We start from the raw sequence: 18,752 nt of genomic DNA, 5'->3' as shown, positions 1-18,752 counted from the left end.
CACGTGGACCTTCGGGAATCAATCAACATGGCTACCGCTAGCTGGTAGTGACAGTTTAATGGACATGCTGCGTGTTAACGAGCATGCTATGCCTCACCATCACATTATCATTATCTACTTAGCAGTGGCTAGGGTCATTAGTTGTAGGCCTACTGTACTAACCTTTTTGCAAAGTTGCCTATAGTACATCGATAGGACAGTCGACGGCTGGTCAGAAATAAGGTTTGGATTTATTAGAAACGAATCAATCTAGCAACGTGATGTGTTCTCTTTGGCGACGGAGGAGAAGTGACGTGTGCCGCTGATGGACAGATGTCACGTGATTTGATTGAGGAATTGTCTACGACACTTCAATTAATAATAACTTTATTTATATATATAGCACTTTACAAGTACAATAGGTAAAAAACAACACATTTTAAACAAATTTAAAAACAAATATTTCAATTTAAAAACACACATAAATTACAACAGCACAAAAAAACAAACAGCCTATGACATGTAGACAACGCAAAACAGGTGGGTATTATTTAGCTTATTTTTAAACACTTCTACTGATTCTGCCTGTCTGATATCCAGTGGAAGACGGTTCCAGAGAGTTGGTGCACGGAAGGAGAACGCACGCTCACCGATTGTCTTTCTTCTAACCCAGCGGAATAATGAGCAGGGCAGAGCCTTGTGAGCGCAGAGCCCTTGAGGGCACATATGGGACGAGAAGGTCCTTTAAATAAGAAGGAGCAGTGCCATTTATAGCTTTGTATGTTAACAGGAGCAACTTGAAATCCGCTCTAACATGGACAGGGAGCCAATGAAGGGAGGCCAGCACTGGTGAGATATGGTCGTATTTCTTGGACCCAGTCAAAATGCGAGCTGCAGCATTTAGCTCGTCTCCGTTTATGCATGTGAATTCATCTTTAGTGGTATTATTAATGGACAGTTATTTTAACGCAGGGATAATGATGATCAAAATGAAATACCTGCGCAATCCCCTCCTTCGATAACTGGCAGTTTGCATGACTCCCCTTGAGGACAGTGCAATCACTGATTTGGCATTTAGTAACACAATGAGGGGAAAAAGTGGATGGCTATGTCAGGAAGGAAGAGACATCATTGATATGCAGGTGGTTTTGATTGGCAAGGTTATAAATATATTCAGATTGCTTAACCAGGACTAGGTTTTATTGAAGCAATCCTATAGTACACACACACACAATATAATATATGAACTATTGTTAACACAAAACAAGTCATGTCGGTGCTCTCTTTCCATTCCAAACGTCGATATCTAGAGGAAATAATACTGTGCTCATAAACAGTCAATTGAGTAGCATGAACATAGTATTTAAATTGGGGGGGGGGAAAACACTAGACATGCAAATTACATCACAACTACGGAACTACAACTTTTAAGGGTCGGAAGCGGCGCGGAAAGACACATTTAGCAGCATTTCGTGATGTTAGAATTGTAAGGTTCTATCTCCATTTTTGTCAATATTGAGTTTTTTACATAATCTGATCCATTAGGTGTTTATTAATACATGTGTGGTGTTATTTTTTTCAAAACATAATGGAATGTAAAAACTTTGACGCTCAATATCTCTGAACTGCCCTAAACGGAGATAGAACCTTATCATTCTAAGCTCACGATTTAGCAGCATCCATGGCTACATTTAGATGTCTGACAAGTAGTTAATTGCAATTGTTTTAGTATGCATGTACGATTAACAAACATGTGTCTACCAAAGGATATTAAGTTAACATTTCGACAACTCAACGACTCAAGCTAAACTAAACTGTGTGGCAAGCTTAGCTAACCCACATCCTCAAGCAAGCAAGCGAGATAGCTAAGCTAGCTAGCCAGCTAGCTGCACAATTGACTTGCGATCAAGTCTTGTCCTTTACGATCAATGTTCATTCATGTACCGATACTATTTAACGAAAAGGGGGGTGTAGCATTTAGATTGTAAAGGTGAAAACTCACCGATCAGTCAGCATCAACGTCTCATCTCTCAAGACAAAGTCAGAGCTAGAGAGAGAGAGAGAGAGAGAGAGAGAGAGAGAGAGAGAGAGAGGGAAAGGGAGAAAAGAAAGAGACAGAGCGAGAGAGAGAGAGAGAGAGAGAGAGAGAGAGAGAGAGAGAGAGAGAGAGAGAGCATGTGTACTGTATGACGTGTGTTTGGACAGATACATGTTAACAGTTACAGTATTTGATCCATGACAATCTAAAGGGGGTAGCAATATCTTACCAGAGGTTTGGTTTGGTTTGAAAAAAAACATTTACAAGTTGACTTTCAGGAAAGCTCTGCGCGTAAGAACAGAAAAACAAAGTGACGTCAATGTAGATTGTAAACCCAGCAATTATTGTCCTTAAGCCTAAACATTTGAACTCGCGAATGGGGTCAGATTTCGTTGCAGCTGACGTTGCTTGTGAGCGGGGGGGGCCTTGAAACAGATATGGCCACTTCACTCGTTTACACGAGCCTCAAATAAAAGCATGTGCGTGGTTCAGTACTCACGTAACCTCGTGGGGAACTCGTAGGTACACGAGGGGTTTGAAAGATCCGGAAAAAGAGAGAGAGATGAGGGGGGATGGGGTCCAGCGCTCTCACACGAGCGCAGGAGAATGATTGAAGGACACTGGCGCGAAGATTCACTGGACGGTCTCGAGTTACCCCAGGCGATTGGAAACGGTCTCCTTGTTAGTCCACCGGAGAGCTCTCCTTTTGCTTGGTCTCTCGACTTCCAATTCTGAATTAACAGAATACACTGAGCCAGTGGCGCCGGCAGCCGGAATCCTGTAGGATTTTTTTTTTCTGTAATAAACGTACTTAATAATTATATGTATTTTGTGTTGTGTTGAACTGGGTATATTTGCAACAGTGTTGCGGAAAATGAAGATTTCTGACGAATGCTGCTAACACTGGAACCACGTTATGAAACACCGTGTCAGAAAGGCGCTTGACATCACACAGCGCCTTTCTGAAAAGTTAAAAGGCAGCTGCGCTTTTCTCACGCTTTTTAAAAGGCGGCCGCTTTTTCCCTTTTCCCATAGGGTTGTATGTAAAAAGGCGCTGAAGGCCACGCTTTTTTCTTAAAAAATAAGTCAAGTGTGAACACCCCCTAATAAACTCTTTCACGTTGCGTTCAGCCAATCACTCATTAGTTTGTTGTTTGTAAACATAAAGGCCAATGATTGGTGCTTACGTCACTGTCATTTGATTTGAGTTGTCACTCATTTCTGGCGCTAAAATTATTTTCAACTAGCTCAACTAGCTTCCTAATTCGCTGTCTAGTGTCTGATTTGATGTGAAAATGTCCAAAAGACAGTTGAGCCTTCTTCAGGCATTTGGGAGAGGGAAGAAAATAAAAATATGCGAAGAGAACACCAGCGAAGGCGCCAGCAGCAGTCAGCTACATGGTGACGAGCCCCCTACCAGGGTTTCCGTTAACGTCCGACAAATTGAAATCTCTTCGGTCATAATGTCCGGTGAAAATAATTCCCTCTAAGCACAATTTGAATACAATTCGCTAAAGTTGAATTGTCACATTCTGATTCCTTCTATATTAAAAAAGACGAATATATAGGCTATATATTTCTTTTATTATTATATGATTTGACGCCGGCATGATGATGACTCCGCGAAACAGCGGTGGCAGGGTTGCCAGATGGGATTTTACAGCCTAACCAGTCTATTACCGCTAAACCCAGTAGCCCATTCGGCGATAACCCGGCCCATCTGGCAACCCTGCTTTTAACCTGCAAACGTTGCAGCTCAAAGTGCACCCAGCCAGCGCACCATGCATAGCCAGCGAGAGGTAAACATGGCAAGACAAAGTAAGCTTAACAATGACTTCATGAAACCAAGCTACAATGAGTCTGAGGAGAAGTCTGACTCTGAAGAGATGGAGGTAGTGGCTCCTCCAGCCAGAAAGTCTCGAGGGTTCCGAGTTGAATGGAAAGAACATTTCCCCTGGCTGCGTTTCGATGGGGAAGGAAAAATGTTCTGCTCACCGTGCAAAAAATCGGGGAGGAATAACGGATTCACGAAAGGAGAAACGAATATGAGAATGTCTCACTGATCACAGGCGGTGCAGTGAGCACATATCGGCGGTCAGGCCACTGTGAGCAGGCTAATGAAACGGCAAACAATAGGCTGCACTCTCAGCTACAAGTTGCATTTCACATGGCAAAAAATGGCATCGCATGTCATCAGTATGTGGGACTGACTGAGCTACTGAAAGCAGTTAAGTTCATTTAAAGCCTATTTATTTTCAAATAGTTTTATTCTATTTTATTTTATCTGATAAAAGGCATATGAACGGAAATTAGGCTAGCCTATGTGTCACGCCAGAAGCCTACATGTAACCTCTTGCACTTTTCAATAAAATGTAATAAATCTAGACATTGTGGTATTTCTTTATATACGTATCCCAGCCTGCCTATCAATCGTTTCTCAATAAACAGTTATGTTCTCCTCATTGTCATACTCCCGAGTCCGATTAAGTATGATTTGACAGGCAGCTGAACTAAATGCCTTCCCAACCAGCGAGACCTGGTTATAGAAATGACGTTGTTTTATTGATAAAAAAGGGTAAAACTGGAAAGAGAAAATAGAAAACTCACATTAATCCCAAACAATTTAACAGACTTCAGTTAACGTAATGTGGAGTCCGTTCATTGATCGATGCAGTCTGTTCAGTTCCCAGTGTGGCGCGCGTTCAGCGCTGGACATAATATTATGGCATAGCGCGCATGCGAATCATGAAAGCCTATATTATATAGCTCGCATCTAATCGTATCGGATGAGAAATAGACATTAAACGGCATATATAGGCTACACAACAGTAATCACCGCGACAAACAGCTATATTATATTTTAATATGATGACCGGAATTTCTCACGTTTGTCCGGTAAATTGAAATCTTCCCGGACACGTTGACCGGCACAAATTTTTTCTAACGGAAACCCTGCCCCCTACGGTAGCTAGCTGTGTAGCTAGGCCGAGCCCCGAGGACACACAGCAGCAGAGGTATGAGGTTGTATGTGCTGGCTCTGAAGATGACATTGGCTGTGTCATTGGTGAACTGAAAACGACATCAGACTCTGTAAAACTGAAAATGTTACAGACGAGATTCAAGCCTCCCAGAGGTTGGATACCCCCAAGTAGGGTAATATGTGGGAAGCAACGGAAAATACCGGAGGAGTTTTTTGATGACAGCATTTACCCCACTCTGCGTTACAGTAAAAGCGTTGATGGCGTTTTTTGTGTAGCTTGCATGCTTTTCTCATCAGGAGACATGATTCTGAGAACGAAGCCACTTACTGACTGGAGTAATGCAAAGAAAATAGTTTCAAGACACTTGTCAACTCCAGCTCACATTAGTGCCCAACTGCGAGCAGGTGAATTTGTTGATGTTGCTTCGGGAAAGAGCCGGTCTATCTATTCCAAATTAAATCGCTCACACCAACAAGCCGTAGAGCGCAATAAACATGGACTGAAAGCAGTCATCGATCTAATTGCTGTTTGCGGACAGCAAAATATACCCATTCGAGGCCACACTGATGAGCGAAGTAATTTCCAGGCGCTTCTGAAATACCGTGCTGAAGGAGATGAGAATCTGAAAGAATATTTCGAAAATGCACCAAGTAACGCAAAGTACTTTAGTCATCAAATCCAGAACGAGTTGATTGAACTATGTGGGAAACAGATTCAAGACAAAATTCTCAACAAATGCAGGGATGCCAAGTGGTTCACCTTATTGGCTGATGAGACTGCTGATATAAGCAACGTTGAACAAGTAGCTCTCGTAGTAAGATACGTGGACTGTTTTGATTGCAGCTACTCTGTGCGAGAGGATTTTTTGGGATTTTTTTCTACTGCTGACACAACAGGCGAGACCTTGACCCAACTTCTGTTAAACCGATTAAGAGAACTGGATCTGGATCCTGCTCGTATGGTTGGACAGGGGTATGACGGCGCTGGGAATGTCAGTGGGAAGGTGCGAGGCGTTCAGGCGCGCATCAGAGTACAGTACACTGCTGCCGTCTATGTGCACTGTAGAAATCATGCGCTAAACCTAGCGATTGTGCACTCAACGAAAATCCCTGTGGTCCGCAATACTCTGCAAACAAGTCGAGAGATAGTAACCTTCATCACAGCCACCCCAAAGCGCTTACAGTGCTTACTGAGCAACAGTAGCAGCAAAAAACGCCTCCAAAAGTTCTCTGATACCCGCTGGTCTCAACATGATATGTGTCTGTCTACTATAATCGAAAACTACGAGGACGTGTTAACCACACTGGCTGAGCTGAAAACAGACACTGACGCCAAATGCAGCTCCACAGCATCCTCCCTCACTCGGGCCATGGAGACCTTTGAATTCATCGTCTGTCTAATCATTACTCAGGAGCTTCTTCACTGCCTGACACCGCTGAGTAATGGCTTACAGAATCCAAAATGCGAGCTACCTATGGCCGCTCAAATAGCCACGGATCTTGTGAGTGTGCTTGAGCACAAAAGAGATGACTCCACATACAGCGATATATGGGGAAAAACATGCTCTCTGGCTGCGATTGTTGATGTTGTCCCTTCACTGCCTCGCATCGCCAAAAGACAAGCCCACAGGTCTAACACACCTGCAGAAAACCCACAAGAGTACTGGAAAAGAACCATTTTCTTTCCGTTCATCGACCACCTGACCACAGAGGTGAGAGACAGAGTATGCCTTGCACTGCCACGTCTTAAAGCCCAGTACCTTCTACCCGACAAATTGCCACTGTTGACGGACAGTTTATGGAGGGAGATCAAGGAGGAGTATGGTGCGCTGATGCCCAGTGTTGACACTGCAGATATGGAGCTTAATATGTGGAGGGAGCGCAACAGGCCGCATGATACACCTGTCACCAGTGACATCCTCCAAGTTCTGAGACTAACCGCAGATTTCTACCCCAACCTGCATACTGTCATGAAGGTTCTCCTAACAATGCCCGTGTCCACTGCCAGTGCGGAGCGTTCATTCAGCTGTTTACGTCGCTTGAAGACATATCTCCGGAACAGCATGACAGACAAGAGACTGAGTGGACTTGCCCTTATGAATATACATCATGATATTCCTATTGATGCGGAGGCCATTCTGCTGGAGTTTGATGCAACGGGGAGGCGCAGACTTCACTTCAAATAGGTAGGAACATTTTATGATTTTATTGCCAGTCGGATTGGTTTGGTCTTGCTTTTATTGTTAAGTGGTGCAGCGGCTTCTGTCTGGGCTAGCCTATATTGTCACATATCTGGTCGTTGAAACGTGTATGCTGCTGTGTGTGTTGTAGGCCTAAAGTGAGTGCAAAACTCTCGTTTCGGTGCTAGCCTATGTATTGGTGCGCTGTCACAGTGTCACCAAATAGGCCCTTTGTTTCCCCCATGTGTTAGGTGCGCATGCGCTGTCACCTGGGCTGTTTTCATCTGTGTTTCGAGGTCGTCACGGCATAATGGGAACGCCCACCTGTAACTGATAACAACAGCCTGAGTCCACCACTGCACACACACACCACCACCAGAGCGCCTATGTGCTCTATCTATTATTTACTTCCATCAGAGAATTGTGCCTTACGTGTCAAAGTCTTTCTGGGCCCCCACCACTAGTAATAATAGTATAATGTATGTTCCATAATGTATTATAGGGGGGGCCGCCCCTGTTAGAAGAACATCACAGTGATTCATCGGCCGCGCCCTTTGTGATTCAAATGAATAATCCTACGTACATAAAACACAAGAATTCACCCCTCAACCATCTAAGAGGAGGAGGTAGAGGGATTGGGGTATTAATGTGCTAATCCTAGTCTGCTAGTTGTGCTACTGCTACTACTGTGTTACTACAGTAGTATCAAGATAGATAGTTGAGTTCAGACAAAACCCTACAAAGAGACTAGGTGTTCATTGTTCAATGTTCTATGAATGTTGTTGTCTGAATATAGTTGTAACCTTCTGCACTTGTAACTATGTACTTTTCACTCAAAGCAATAAATGGTTTTCTTTCAAAGAAGGTAGTAGCTGTGTGACAGTGTGATTGATTCTATCACTTCCACCCAGGATACTGTGACTGAAAACAAATCTTTCTTCCGCTGCCTGCCAGTTATTTTATCAGGTTTTTACCAAGTAATTAGTTGTTTGACAAAATGCTGGATAGTTGCTGTGCAATCGGGTGCACTAACCGACGAGGAGACGACCCTGGGTTGGGCTTCTACAGAATTCCGTCAGAAAAAGAAAAACTCAGAGGAGAAGATTAAGCTCAAGTAAACACTGATGATTTTAATTATTTACTTAGCCACTTTACTCGATTATACTGAGCCAATTATCACTATTGCACTATTGTCATTGTTCATATTGTATTCCACCCCTGTACATTGTACCGCACATTTCAAATCTTTTATCTAGTATTTTTTGTATATATAGTTATTTTCTAATCTTGTGTCTGTACATATATTGGATTGACTGTACATATAATCCATGTCTGTACATAAAGTTGACTTTGACTAGCCTAGTTATTAAATTTTTAGTCATTATCTTTGCATAATCGTTCTGACATGGTTTGTTGTTGTGGACGCTACCAGCTTGGAGTTGGTTGTGTAGGTCCTTTAGCTAGCTAGCTAACATTAGCATTATTGCAAGTGCCCAAAATGTGTAGTTTGTTCACATATCTTTGTTTTTCTTCTTTTGAGAGGTGATCTAAATAATTGTTGCTTGAAACAGGTGGTTAATGACAGGTCAGTGCTGCAGTTCTACGGAGTTTCCACTATGTTTTGGCCGCCAGGGCTCTGCGCCAGTCACGTGACTGAAAACTATGAATAGGTGATACAATCATCCAACCTGTAGGCTAGTCTGCGCTATTTCTGCGAAGTTTTTTACGTTTCTGTGCGTACTATGAAATCGAATCCTGCCGGCGCCACTGCACTGAGCTACAAAATCCAATAGCTATTTCGTTTTGATATAGCTAAAAAACAATTTATCACTCAGCACATGCTAGCAACATGCTAACGTAATTATGCTAAGCTAACCGCTTGCCGCGATTAGCTCTCAAGTCAAATATAACATACTACAACGAGTAGATGTAGCTTATAAACAAACACCAGACATATGTATTTACCTCTGGTAGCTTCAATGTGCACCAACAGCCAAAGGAATAACTGTTCTTTGATTCACGAATTGTTATAAACACAGCAAACAGGTCTTCACTCGACGAGGTCCTCAATCAGTCTGACACCTTACTTAGTGCATAGTATCGTTATTAGTACAAAGTCCCGCCCCCTCTCTCTCAGCATACATTACAGTTGGCTAGCTCTTCCCGATGGACCAATGAAATAAAGAAATGAATGAATGACATAGCCAATGGGCGAACTCACATTAGAGCTTGTAGTACACATTATAAACTTCTAACCATGTTAATAACCGTGTACATAACCATGAAATGATGCTTATTTATTAAATGGACTTATTTATTTAACTTATTAAATGGACTTATTTAATTAACTTATTAAATGGACTTTAAATTGACTCGCAAGCTCTCAACGATCATATTCTGCTGTTGCACAATATTCTACTGCGCCCCATAGTGTCTTGGTGGTAAAGTGCAGGCAGTCAAAGGCCTACTGTCATTCACAGGAGATTAATGCTGGTGCGCGTAGTTCTTTTGGAAAACGTGTTTATTTTAGAATATTTATCATATAAATAAATATAAATAATACTCATTACATTGACATTTTTGATCAAATAATGGTTGTGGTCATGTATTATTAGCGACCCCCCACAGATGTATGATTTTACTGCTTTCATGGGAGCTCAGACCTTCCACATAACCCTAACCCTGGTCTAACCCTGGTCTAACCCTGGTCTAACCCTGGTCTAACCCTGGTCTTACTCCTTCAGACAATTTCTACTGCTGGCAAACTTTTGTAGCTCGGAGGGCGAGAGGGTTTAAGGCCTGGGACGGCCTACAACAGAACTCTGTTCGCCTGGCCAGGAAACTGAACCGTATCCTCCAGGTAAAGCTCCACACACACATGCATGCACGCACGTAGGCGCGCGCACACACACACACACACACACACACACACACACACACACACACACACACACACACACACACACACACACACCTGAGTGGTAGATTCAGTTATAACTGTTCCCCTGTTCTCTCTTACAGCCTAGTGATGCAGAAGATTGGAGAGATGCTTTTTTTTTGTCATTATAGTGAAAGGACAATTTTGAGCCATCATTGTAATAATGAATAAGAAAATTAACTGAGATAAGGCTTATACTGCTCCTCAAATGTGTGCATTTAAATACTGTATTGTATGTCAATGATTTATTTTATTTTTTATATCCTCTAAGCATTAAATGCGTTAATGTAATAGCATATGTTGTTATTGTCATAAAATAAAATAAAATACAGTTTCTTATGCTTTTTTTGTGTCATTTTTCCTATTCAACGGAATGCCATTTATTATGTGTGTGTGAATATTATTTATTCATTGTGTGTGAATCGATTCGATAAGGTTTTAGAGAGGGCTAACTAACTCATATCAGCATCCGTAGTAAGGTGAGCAACCGTGGATGGATGAGAACACACTGCGCAAATACACGGTATATTACGCTCCTCACGTCCCCGGTTACCGCACAGACACCACCAATGCACCGACAACGATTCGGTGAATTAGAGTCAAGATGGCGACCATCGAGGGGGAGTACGAGTCGATCCTGTGTGTGAAACCTGACGTCAACGTTTACCGAATCCCCCCGCGAGCATCGAACCGGGGCGTCAGGTAAGAGCCACACCGATCATGCCGTAGTAAAGGGTCCGTGATCATCCGTCTGACCTTGCATCCGACTCCAGCATGCATCCATCGGCGCAGTGATGGAGAACAATCGCTGCCTGTCTGTATGTGTAGGCTCCCCTATAATAAACAACCCGTTAGCTTGTCCCACTCCCTACATCAAAGGCAGACAGTGCATCCTCATAAAGGCCCTGTAAATGGTTTTGTCTGGTGCGTAATTGCTTTTTGGGGTCATAACCTGGCATGGCACTTTATTGGGGCAGCGCAATAGATAAAGAGGAAAATATCAATATCAAGGTTGTGTGTGTGTGCGTTCTATTGTATGGATCATAGTAGCCTGCTACACCTGTCATTGTTGTACCTGTCTGTCGGTATCAACGCCTGTCTGCGTCCCAATGCACACACAGAGATGGTTGGGCTGAATACTGCTTACAATGCGTAAACGTGACCGTGTGTGTGTGTGTGTGTGTGTGTGTGTCCCCTCTAAAGCCTGACAGTTTTAGTTCTCTGTTCAATAGAATGAATGTTTATTGTAAGATTACATCGTGTACTACGGTATTTAAGGGTTTTGAGGATTAGGTGAGATGTTTTACTTCCTTGGCTTGGAGGAGATTATGTCGGGAATCTCCTGTCGTGTTTTATTATGGGGGCCAGTAAAAAAAATTCTTGTTGACTTGCATTGTCTATCCTTTGCTGTGGGTGTGTGGGTGTGTGGGTGTGGGTGTGGGTGTGTGTGTATGTGTGTGTGTGTGTGTGTGTGTGTGTCTGTGTCTGTGTCTGTGTGTGTGTGTCTGTCTGTGTGTGTGTGTGGATTGTGTTTACCTTATTTCATTGGCTGGTGCTTTAACGTGATCTAGTGCATCTGGATGCTGACTGGTCAGATACGGTCGAAACTGTTGGCGTCTCCCGGGAGATGAGATATCTAGGCTATGGGTTTACCATCAGTAGCATGCCAGTGACCAGATAGCACTCAGTCTGTTGTGTGATAGGCTATAGTGAGTAATAACAATGATGACGCAATCTTCCACCCTAGGTAGCAATGAAATGCCAGGAGGACCAAGTATATGAGTCACCTTATTTTCTCCTTTGCGATTAATTAAATGTTTCACCAGTCATTTAATCAATACAGCTAAGTTATGTCAACAACACCATTTACACATACAGCCTTATAGTAACACACACACACACACACACACACACACAAACATTGTCTCATTGTCTCATTGACACACACACACACTTCTCTCATTATGTCAACACCATTTACATATACAGCCTTATAGTAACACACACACACACACACACACACACACACACACACACACACACACACGCACACACACACACACACTTCTCTCATTGGCTGCCTGTTTCTCTCCTAGGGCAGCAGATTGGAAGCTGGATGCTCCCGATTGGACAGGGCGCATGCGTGTGACGGCCCGGGGCAAAGTGGCCTACATCAAACTGGAGGACAAGATCTCTGGTGAGGAACACAGGCTCTGTTTACATGACAGCATCACTGTCACTTTCAACCTGGCGGCCACTTCATTCCTCAACTCTAACCCATCCCCAGGCACTCCTTCTTGTTGATTTGGATACAGTACTAGGAATCAACACTATAGAGTGATATTAATTTTGCCCCTGTGGGTTTTCCACAGAAATAGGCTACAGTGAGTTGGAATGATTTGGAACATACTGTATTTAGGAGGCGTTTAACATTAACCCTCCGTTGCAAGGCCTTTCATGGACACAGATTAAGACTAATCCTAGATTCCTAAAAAGCTTCCTCAATGGAGATATTCCATTGCAAGTGTGATTTTTAATCCTGGACTATGCTTAAGTGTTGTCTGTGAAACTGGCCCTATATGTCCTGTGTTTCTATATGTATAACTGTGTCTGACTGTTTAGTACAGGTACGCCAGGAGGTAAACAGTATACCTAGCCAATTAGCCAATGAACTCATACCATTGAAGTACAGGTGTAGAGAGGACTCTTACATTGTGTGTTGTTGTTGTCATAATGTCTGTATATTTGCAGGGGAGTTGTTTGCACAGGCGCCGATTGACGAGTTCCCTGGCATCGCCGTGGAGACCGTCAGCGACTCCAGTCGTTACTTTGTGCTTCGTATCCAGGACGAGAGCGGTGGGTTGTTACTGTCACCTGCAGGGTGGTCGGTTGTTGTTTGTTTCTCCGTAGAGCCACTGTCTATCTGGCCATGCTGGAGAGGTTTTACCTTCCTACCACAGTCGTTGGGGTTTAACCACAGTTAACCCGACACTCATCCTCACCCATGGATGCCTTAGTGCTGGTCTGGAGCACAATCCTGCACACACTGCCCCCCCTACGGGGGCTGAAGTTTCCCAGCCTTGCCTTAACCTTAATAGTGTTAATACTTAATACTGTTCTACTCTACGATTCGTTACTACTGTTCTAGTCTACTGTTCCATTCTATTGTTCTAGTCTACTGTTCCATTCTAATGTTCTACTCTACTGTTCTACTCTACTGTTCCATTCTACTGTTCTAGACTACTGTTCCATTCTAATGTTCTAGTCTACTGTTCTACGCAACTGTTCCATTCTAATGTTCTAGTCTACTGTTCTACGCAACTGTTCCATACTACTGTTCTAGTCTACTGTTCCATTCTATTATTCTAGTCTACTGTTCCATTCTACTGTTCTAGTCTTCCTACCTTAAGATAACTTCCCCCTGCTGTAATGTATAGATATTTTTGATACTGTATTGCACTCATGTTTTATATTGTATATATCGTGTTTTGTATCGTATATACTGTGTTGTGTTCTGTGTACTGACTTGCCTCTGTTCTGCCAATTGGCCAGATCGTCGTTGCAAACGAGAATGTATTCTCAACTGACCTATCTGGTTAAATAAAGGTTAAATAAAATAAAAAACTAGGTAACAATGTAGAGTAGTGTTGTAGTCAACTAGGTAACAATGTAAAGTAGTGTTCTAGTTAACTAGGTAACAAGGTAAAGTAGTGTTCTAGTTAACTAGGTAACAATGTAAAGTAGTGTTCTAGTTAACTAGGTAACAATGTAAAGTAGTGTTGTAGTTAACTAGGTAACAATGTAAAGTAGTGTTGTAGTTAACTAGGTAACAATGTAAAGTGGTGTTCTAGTTAACTAGGTAACAAGGTAAAGTAGTGTTCTAGTTAACTAGGTAACAATGTAAAGTAGTGTTCTAGTTAACTAGGTAACAATGTAAAGTAGTGTTCTAGTTAACTAGGTAACAATGTAAAGTAGTGTTCTAGTTAACTAGGTAACAATGTAAAGTAGTGTTCTAGTTAACTAGGTAACAATGTAAAGTAGTGTTGTAGTTAACTAGGTAACAATGTAAAGTAGTGTTGTAGTTAACTAGGTAACAATGTAAAGTAGTGTTCTAGTTAACTAGGTAACAATGTAAAGTCGTGTTCTAGTTAACTAGGTAACAATGTAAAGTAGTGTTGTAGTTAACTAGGTAACAATGTAAAGTAGTGTTCTAGTTAACTAGGTAACAATGTAAAGTAGTGTTCTAGTTAACTAGGTAACAATGTAAAGTAGTGTTCTAGTTAACTAGGTAACAATGTAAAGTAGTGTTCTAGTTAACTAGGTAACAATGTAAAGTAGTGTTCTAGTTAACTAGGTAACAATGTAAAGTAGTGTTCTAGTTAACTAGGTAACAATGTAAAGTAGTGTTCTAGTTAACTAGGTAACAATGTAAAGTAGTGTAGTAGTTAACTAGGTAACAATGTAAAGTAGTGTTGTAGTTAACTAGGTAACAATGTAAAGTAGTGTTGTAGTTAACTAGGTAACAATGTACAGTAGTGTTGTAGTTAACTAGGTAACAATGTAAAGTAGTGTTGTAGTTAACTAGGTAACAATGTAAAGTAGTGTTCTAGTTAACTAGGTAACAATGTAAAGTAGTGTTCTAGTTAACTAGGTAACAATGTAAAGTAGTGTTCTAGTTAACTAGGTAACAATGTAAAGTAGTGTTCTAGTTAACTAGGTAACAATGTAAAGTAGTGTTCTAGTTAACTAGGTAACAATGTAAAGTAGTGTTGTAGTTAACTAGGTAACAAGGTAAAGTACTGTTCTAGTTAACTAGGTAACAAGGTAAAGTACTGTTCTAGTTAACTAGGTAACAATGTAAAGTAGTGTTCTAGTTAACTAGGTAACAATGTAAAGTAGTGTTCTAGTTAACTAGGTAACAATGTAAAGTAGTGTTCTAGTTAACTAGGTAACAATGTAAAGTAGTGTTCTAGTTAACTAGGTAACAATGTAAAGTAGTGTTGTAGTTAACTAGGTAACAATGTAAAGTAGTGTTCTAGTTAACTAGGTAACAATGTAAAGTAGTGTTCTAGTTAACTAGGTAACAATGTAAAGTAGTGTTCTAGTTAACTAGGTAACAATGTAAAGTAGTGTTCTAGTTAACTAGGTAACAATGTAAAGTGGTGTTCTAGTTAACTAGGTAACAATGTAAAGTAGTGTTGTAGTTAACTAGGTAACAATGTAAAGTAGTGTTCTAGTTAACTAGGTAACAATGTAAAGTAGTGTTCTAGTTAACTAGGTAACAATGTAAAGTAGTGTTCTAGTTAACTAGGTAACAATGTAAAGTGGTGTTCTAGTTAACTAGGTAACAATGTAAAGTAGTGTTCTAGTTAACTAGGTAACAAGGTAAAGTAGTGTTCTAGTTAACTCAATTCTCGACATGCGGATCCGACCCCAAACAGTTTTGGAAGACTGTCAAAACCATGGAAAATAAAAACACATCCTCTCAACTACCCACGGCAATCAAATCTGAGGACATTGTCATCTCAGATAAAGCCTCCATGGTGGACTGTTTTAACAAGCACTTTGTTAGGGCTGGTCATGCTTTTGCAACTGCTGCCTCAACCCCTAGCACTGGTCCCCCCCCAAGCACTCCGTGCTTCTCCTTCCAGCCAGTAGAGGAGAGTGAGGTGCTTAGGGAGTTGCTTAAACTGGACCCTTATAAATCAGCTGGGCTGGATGATCTGGACCCTTTCTATCTGAAATTAGCAGCTCACATTGTCTCAGCCCCCATCACCTGTCTGTTCAACCTCTCCCTGCAAACCTCAGAATTCCCCATGGACTGGAAATCTGCTGCTGTCATCCCACTCTTCAAGGGAGGTGACAAGTTAGACCTAAACTGTTACAGGCCTATATCCATCCTACCCTGCCTCTCCAAAGTCTTAGAGAAACTGGTCAACAATCAGCTCACCCACCATCTGGAGTCCTATAGTATCTTCAGCACTACGCAATCCGGCTTTAGATCTGGCTACGGTTGTGTCTCTGCAACACTTAAAGTGCTAAACGACATCATATGCGCCTTTGACTCCAAGCACTACTGTGTAGCTGTATTTATTGACCTGGCTAAGGCCTTTGACTCCGTGGACCACTGCATCCTGCTTGACAGACTCAAGGATGTTGGACTCGCAGAGGAATGACTGGCATGGTTTAACAACTACTTCTCTGGTCGTGTGCAGTCTGTGAGAGCTGAAGGCCTGCTGTCTGACCCAATGTCCCTGTCCATGGGTGTCCCCCAGGGCTCCATTCTGGGTCCAACACTGTTTAATATTTTTATAAATAACATTGCTCACGTGGCTGGAAACTCTTACATCCATCTGTACGCTGACGACACCATTCTTTACACGTCTGGCCCCTCTCTGAACACCGCCCTGACCGATCTCCAACACAGCTTTAATAGCATCCAATATGCCTTCTCCAACCTCCATCTTCTCCTAAACACAGATAAAACTAAATGCATGATCTTTAATCGGACCCTACCCCAAGCCTCCTGTCCCCCAAAAATCACCTCACTGGATGGGTCAGTACTAGAATTTGTCAACACATACAAATATCTAGGTATCTGGCTTGATAGTTCACTCTCCTTCCAAACCCACATCAATAACCTACTCACTAAAGTCAGAACAAGAATTGGTTTCCTGTACCGCAACAAAGCCTCCTTCACCCACTCTGCAAAACACACTCTGGTAAAAATGACCATCCTGCCAATTCTGGACTATGGAGATATCATTTACAGGATTGCCCCCAAAAACCTTCTCAATACACTGGACGTCATCCATCACACTGCCATCCGCTTTGTCACCGGTGCCCCTTTCAATACACATCACTGCGACCTGTATTCCCAAGTCAACTGGCCATCACTCCACACCAGGCGACTGACCCACTGGTATCAGTTCATCTATAAATCCATCATCGGTAAATCCCCCCCCCTACCTCTGCTTACTACTGAACTTCTCATCCAGCACTCGCAATCTCCGCTCCAACAAATATATCACTCTGGTCCCCCCCAAAGTCCGCACCTCCTTTGGCCGTCACTCTTTTCAGTTTGCTGCCCCCACTGACTGGAATGCGTTGCAGTTGTCACTAAAACTCACCACTTTTATAGCATTACCCACTTTTAAACACTCACTTTCAGATGTTGTCTCGGATCACTGCACTTGCTTTTAAGATAACTTCCCCCTGCTGTAATGTATAGATATTTTTGATACTGTATTGCACTCATGTTTTATATTGTATATATCGTGTTTTGTATCGTATATACTGTGTTGTGTTCTGTGTACTGACTTGCCTCTGTTCTGCCAATTGGCCAGATCGTCGTTGCAAATGAGAATTTATTCTCAACTGACCTATCTGGTTAAATAAAGGTTAAATAAAAATAAAAAACTAGGTAACAATGTAGAGTAGTGTTGTAGTTAACTAGGTAACAATGTAAAGTAGTGTTCTAGTTAACTAGGTAACAAGGTAAAGTAGTGTTCTAGTTAACTAGGTAACAATGTAAAGTAGTGTTCTAGTTAACTAGGTAACAATGTAAAGTAGTGTTCTAGTTAACTAGGTAACAATGTAAAGTAGTGTTCTAGTTAACTAGGTAACAATGTAAAGTAGTGTTCTAGTTAACTAGGTAACAATGTAAAGTAGTGTTCTAGTTAACTAGGTAACAATGTAAAGTAGTGTTGTAGTTAACTAGGTAACAATGTAAAGTGGTGTTCTAGTTAACTAGGTAACAATGTAAAGTAGTGTTGTAGTTAAGTAGGTAACAATGTAAAGTGGTGTTCTAGTTAACTAGGTAACAAGGTAAAGTAGTGTTCTAGTTAACTAGGTAACAATGTAAAGTAGTGTTCTAGTTAACTAGGTAACAATGTAAAGTAGTGTTCTAGTTAACTAGGTAACAATGTAAAGTAGTGTTCTAGTTAACTAGGTAACAATGTAAAGTAGTGTTCTAGTTAACCCTCCCGGCTTATGGTTCGGTGGGTACTGACAACCTAGACAGTAAGATATTGAAGATAGCCGCTAATCACATTTCTGGGCCTATAGGTCATATATTAAATAGATGTTTATTAAGTGGAATGTGTCCTGGATTGTGGAAAGAGGGTAAAATTATACCACTGCCAAAGGACAGTAGAACAACTTTCAGTGGACCCAACAGTCGTCCTATAAGTATTCTTCCTGTACTCAGCAAAGTCATGGAAAGGATTATTTATGTTCAGATTCAGGACTATTTCACGTCAAATTGACTAACCACCAAATACCAACATGCGTACAGGCAAGGCCATTCTACCTCAACTGCGCTCACACAGATGACCGATGACTGGTTAGGAGAAATTGATAACTCAAAGGTAGTGGCTGCAGTGATGCTAGACTTCAGTGCTGCTTTTGACGTCATTGATCATGAGCTGTTAATTAGAAAGCTCACTTGTTACAGGTTCACACCTCTTGCCATTACCCTAATTAAAAGCTATCTCTTTGCAAGAACACAGAGAGTGTACTATAATGGCAGCTTATAGAATAGTAGCAAATTAGCTTGTGGTGTGCCTCAAGGAAGTTGTCTTGGACCACTCCTCTTCTCTACTTTCACTAATGATTTGCCTTATGCTATAAAAAGTT

At 41.7% G+C, this 18,752-nt stretch overlaps 1 protein-coding gene across 1 annotated transcript; it reads left to right on the top strand.

Moving 5' to 3' along the window:
• Positions 1–10,719: 10,719 nt before the first annotated feature.
• On the top strand, positions 10,720–13,702 carry LOC308163505 (adaptin ear-binding coat-associated protein 1-like; the record flags this gene model as incomplete). The annotated part of the gene is made up of 4 exons (XM_080537683.1): positions 10,720–10,817; positions 12,212–12,312; positions 12,867–12,971; positions 13,668–13,702. The coding sequence occupies 4 exons, from the start codon at positions 10,720–10,722 to the stop codon at positions 13,700–13,702; spliced, it is 339 nt and encodes a 112-aa protein (XP_080393809.1).
• Positions 13,703–18,752: the final 5,050 nt, after the last annotated feature.

The sequence above is a fragment of the Nansenia antarctica genome (genome assembly GCF_963989245.1).
Source record: "Nansenia antarctica genome assembly, chromosome: 8".
Taxonomy (NCBI): Eukaryota; Metazoa; Chordata; class Actinopteri; order Argentiniformes; family Microstomatidae; genus Nansenia; species Nansenia antarctica.
This window is presented reverse-complemented; position numbering and strand designations above follow the sequence as displayed.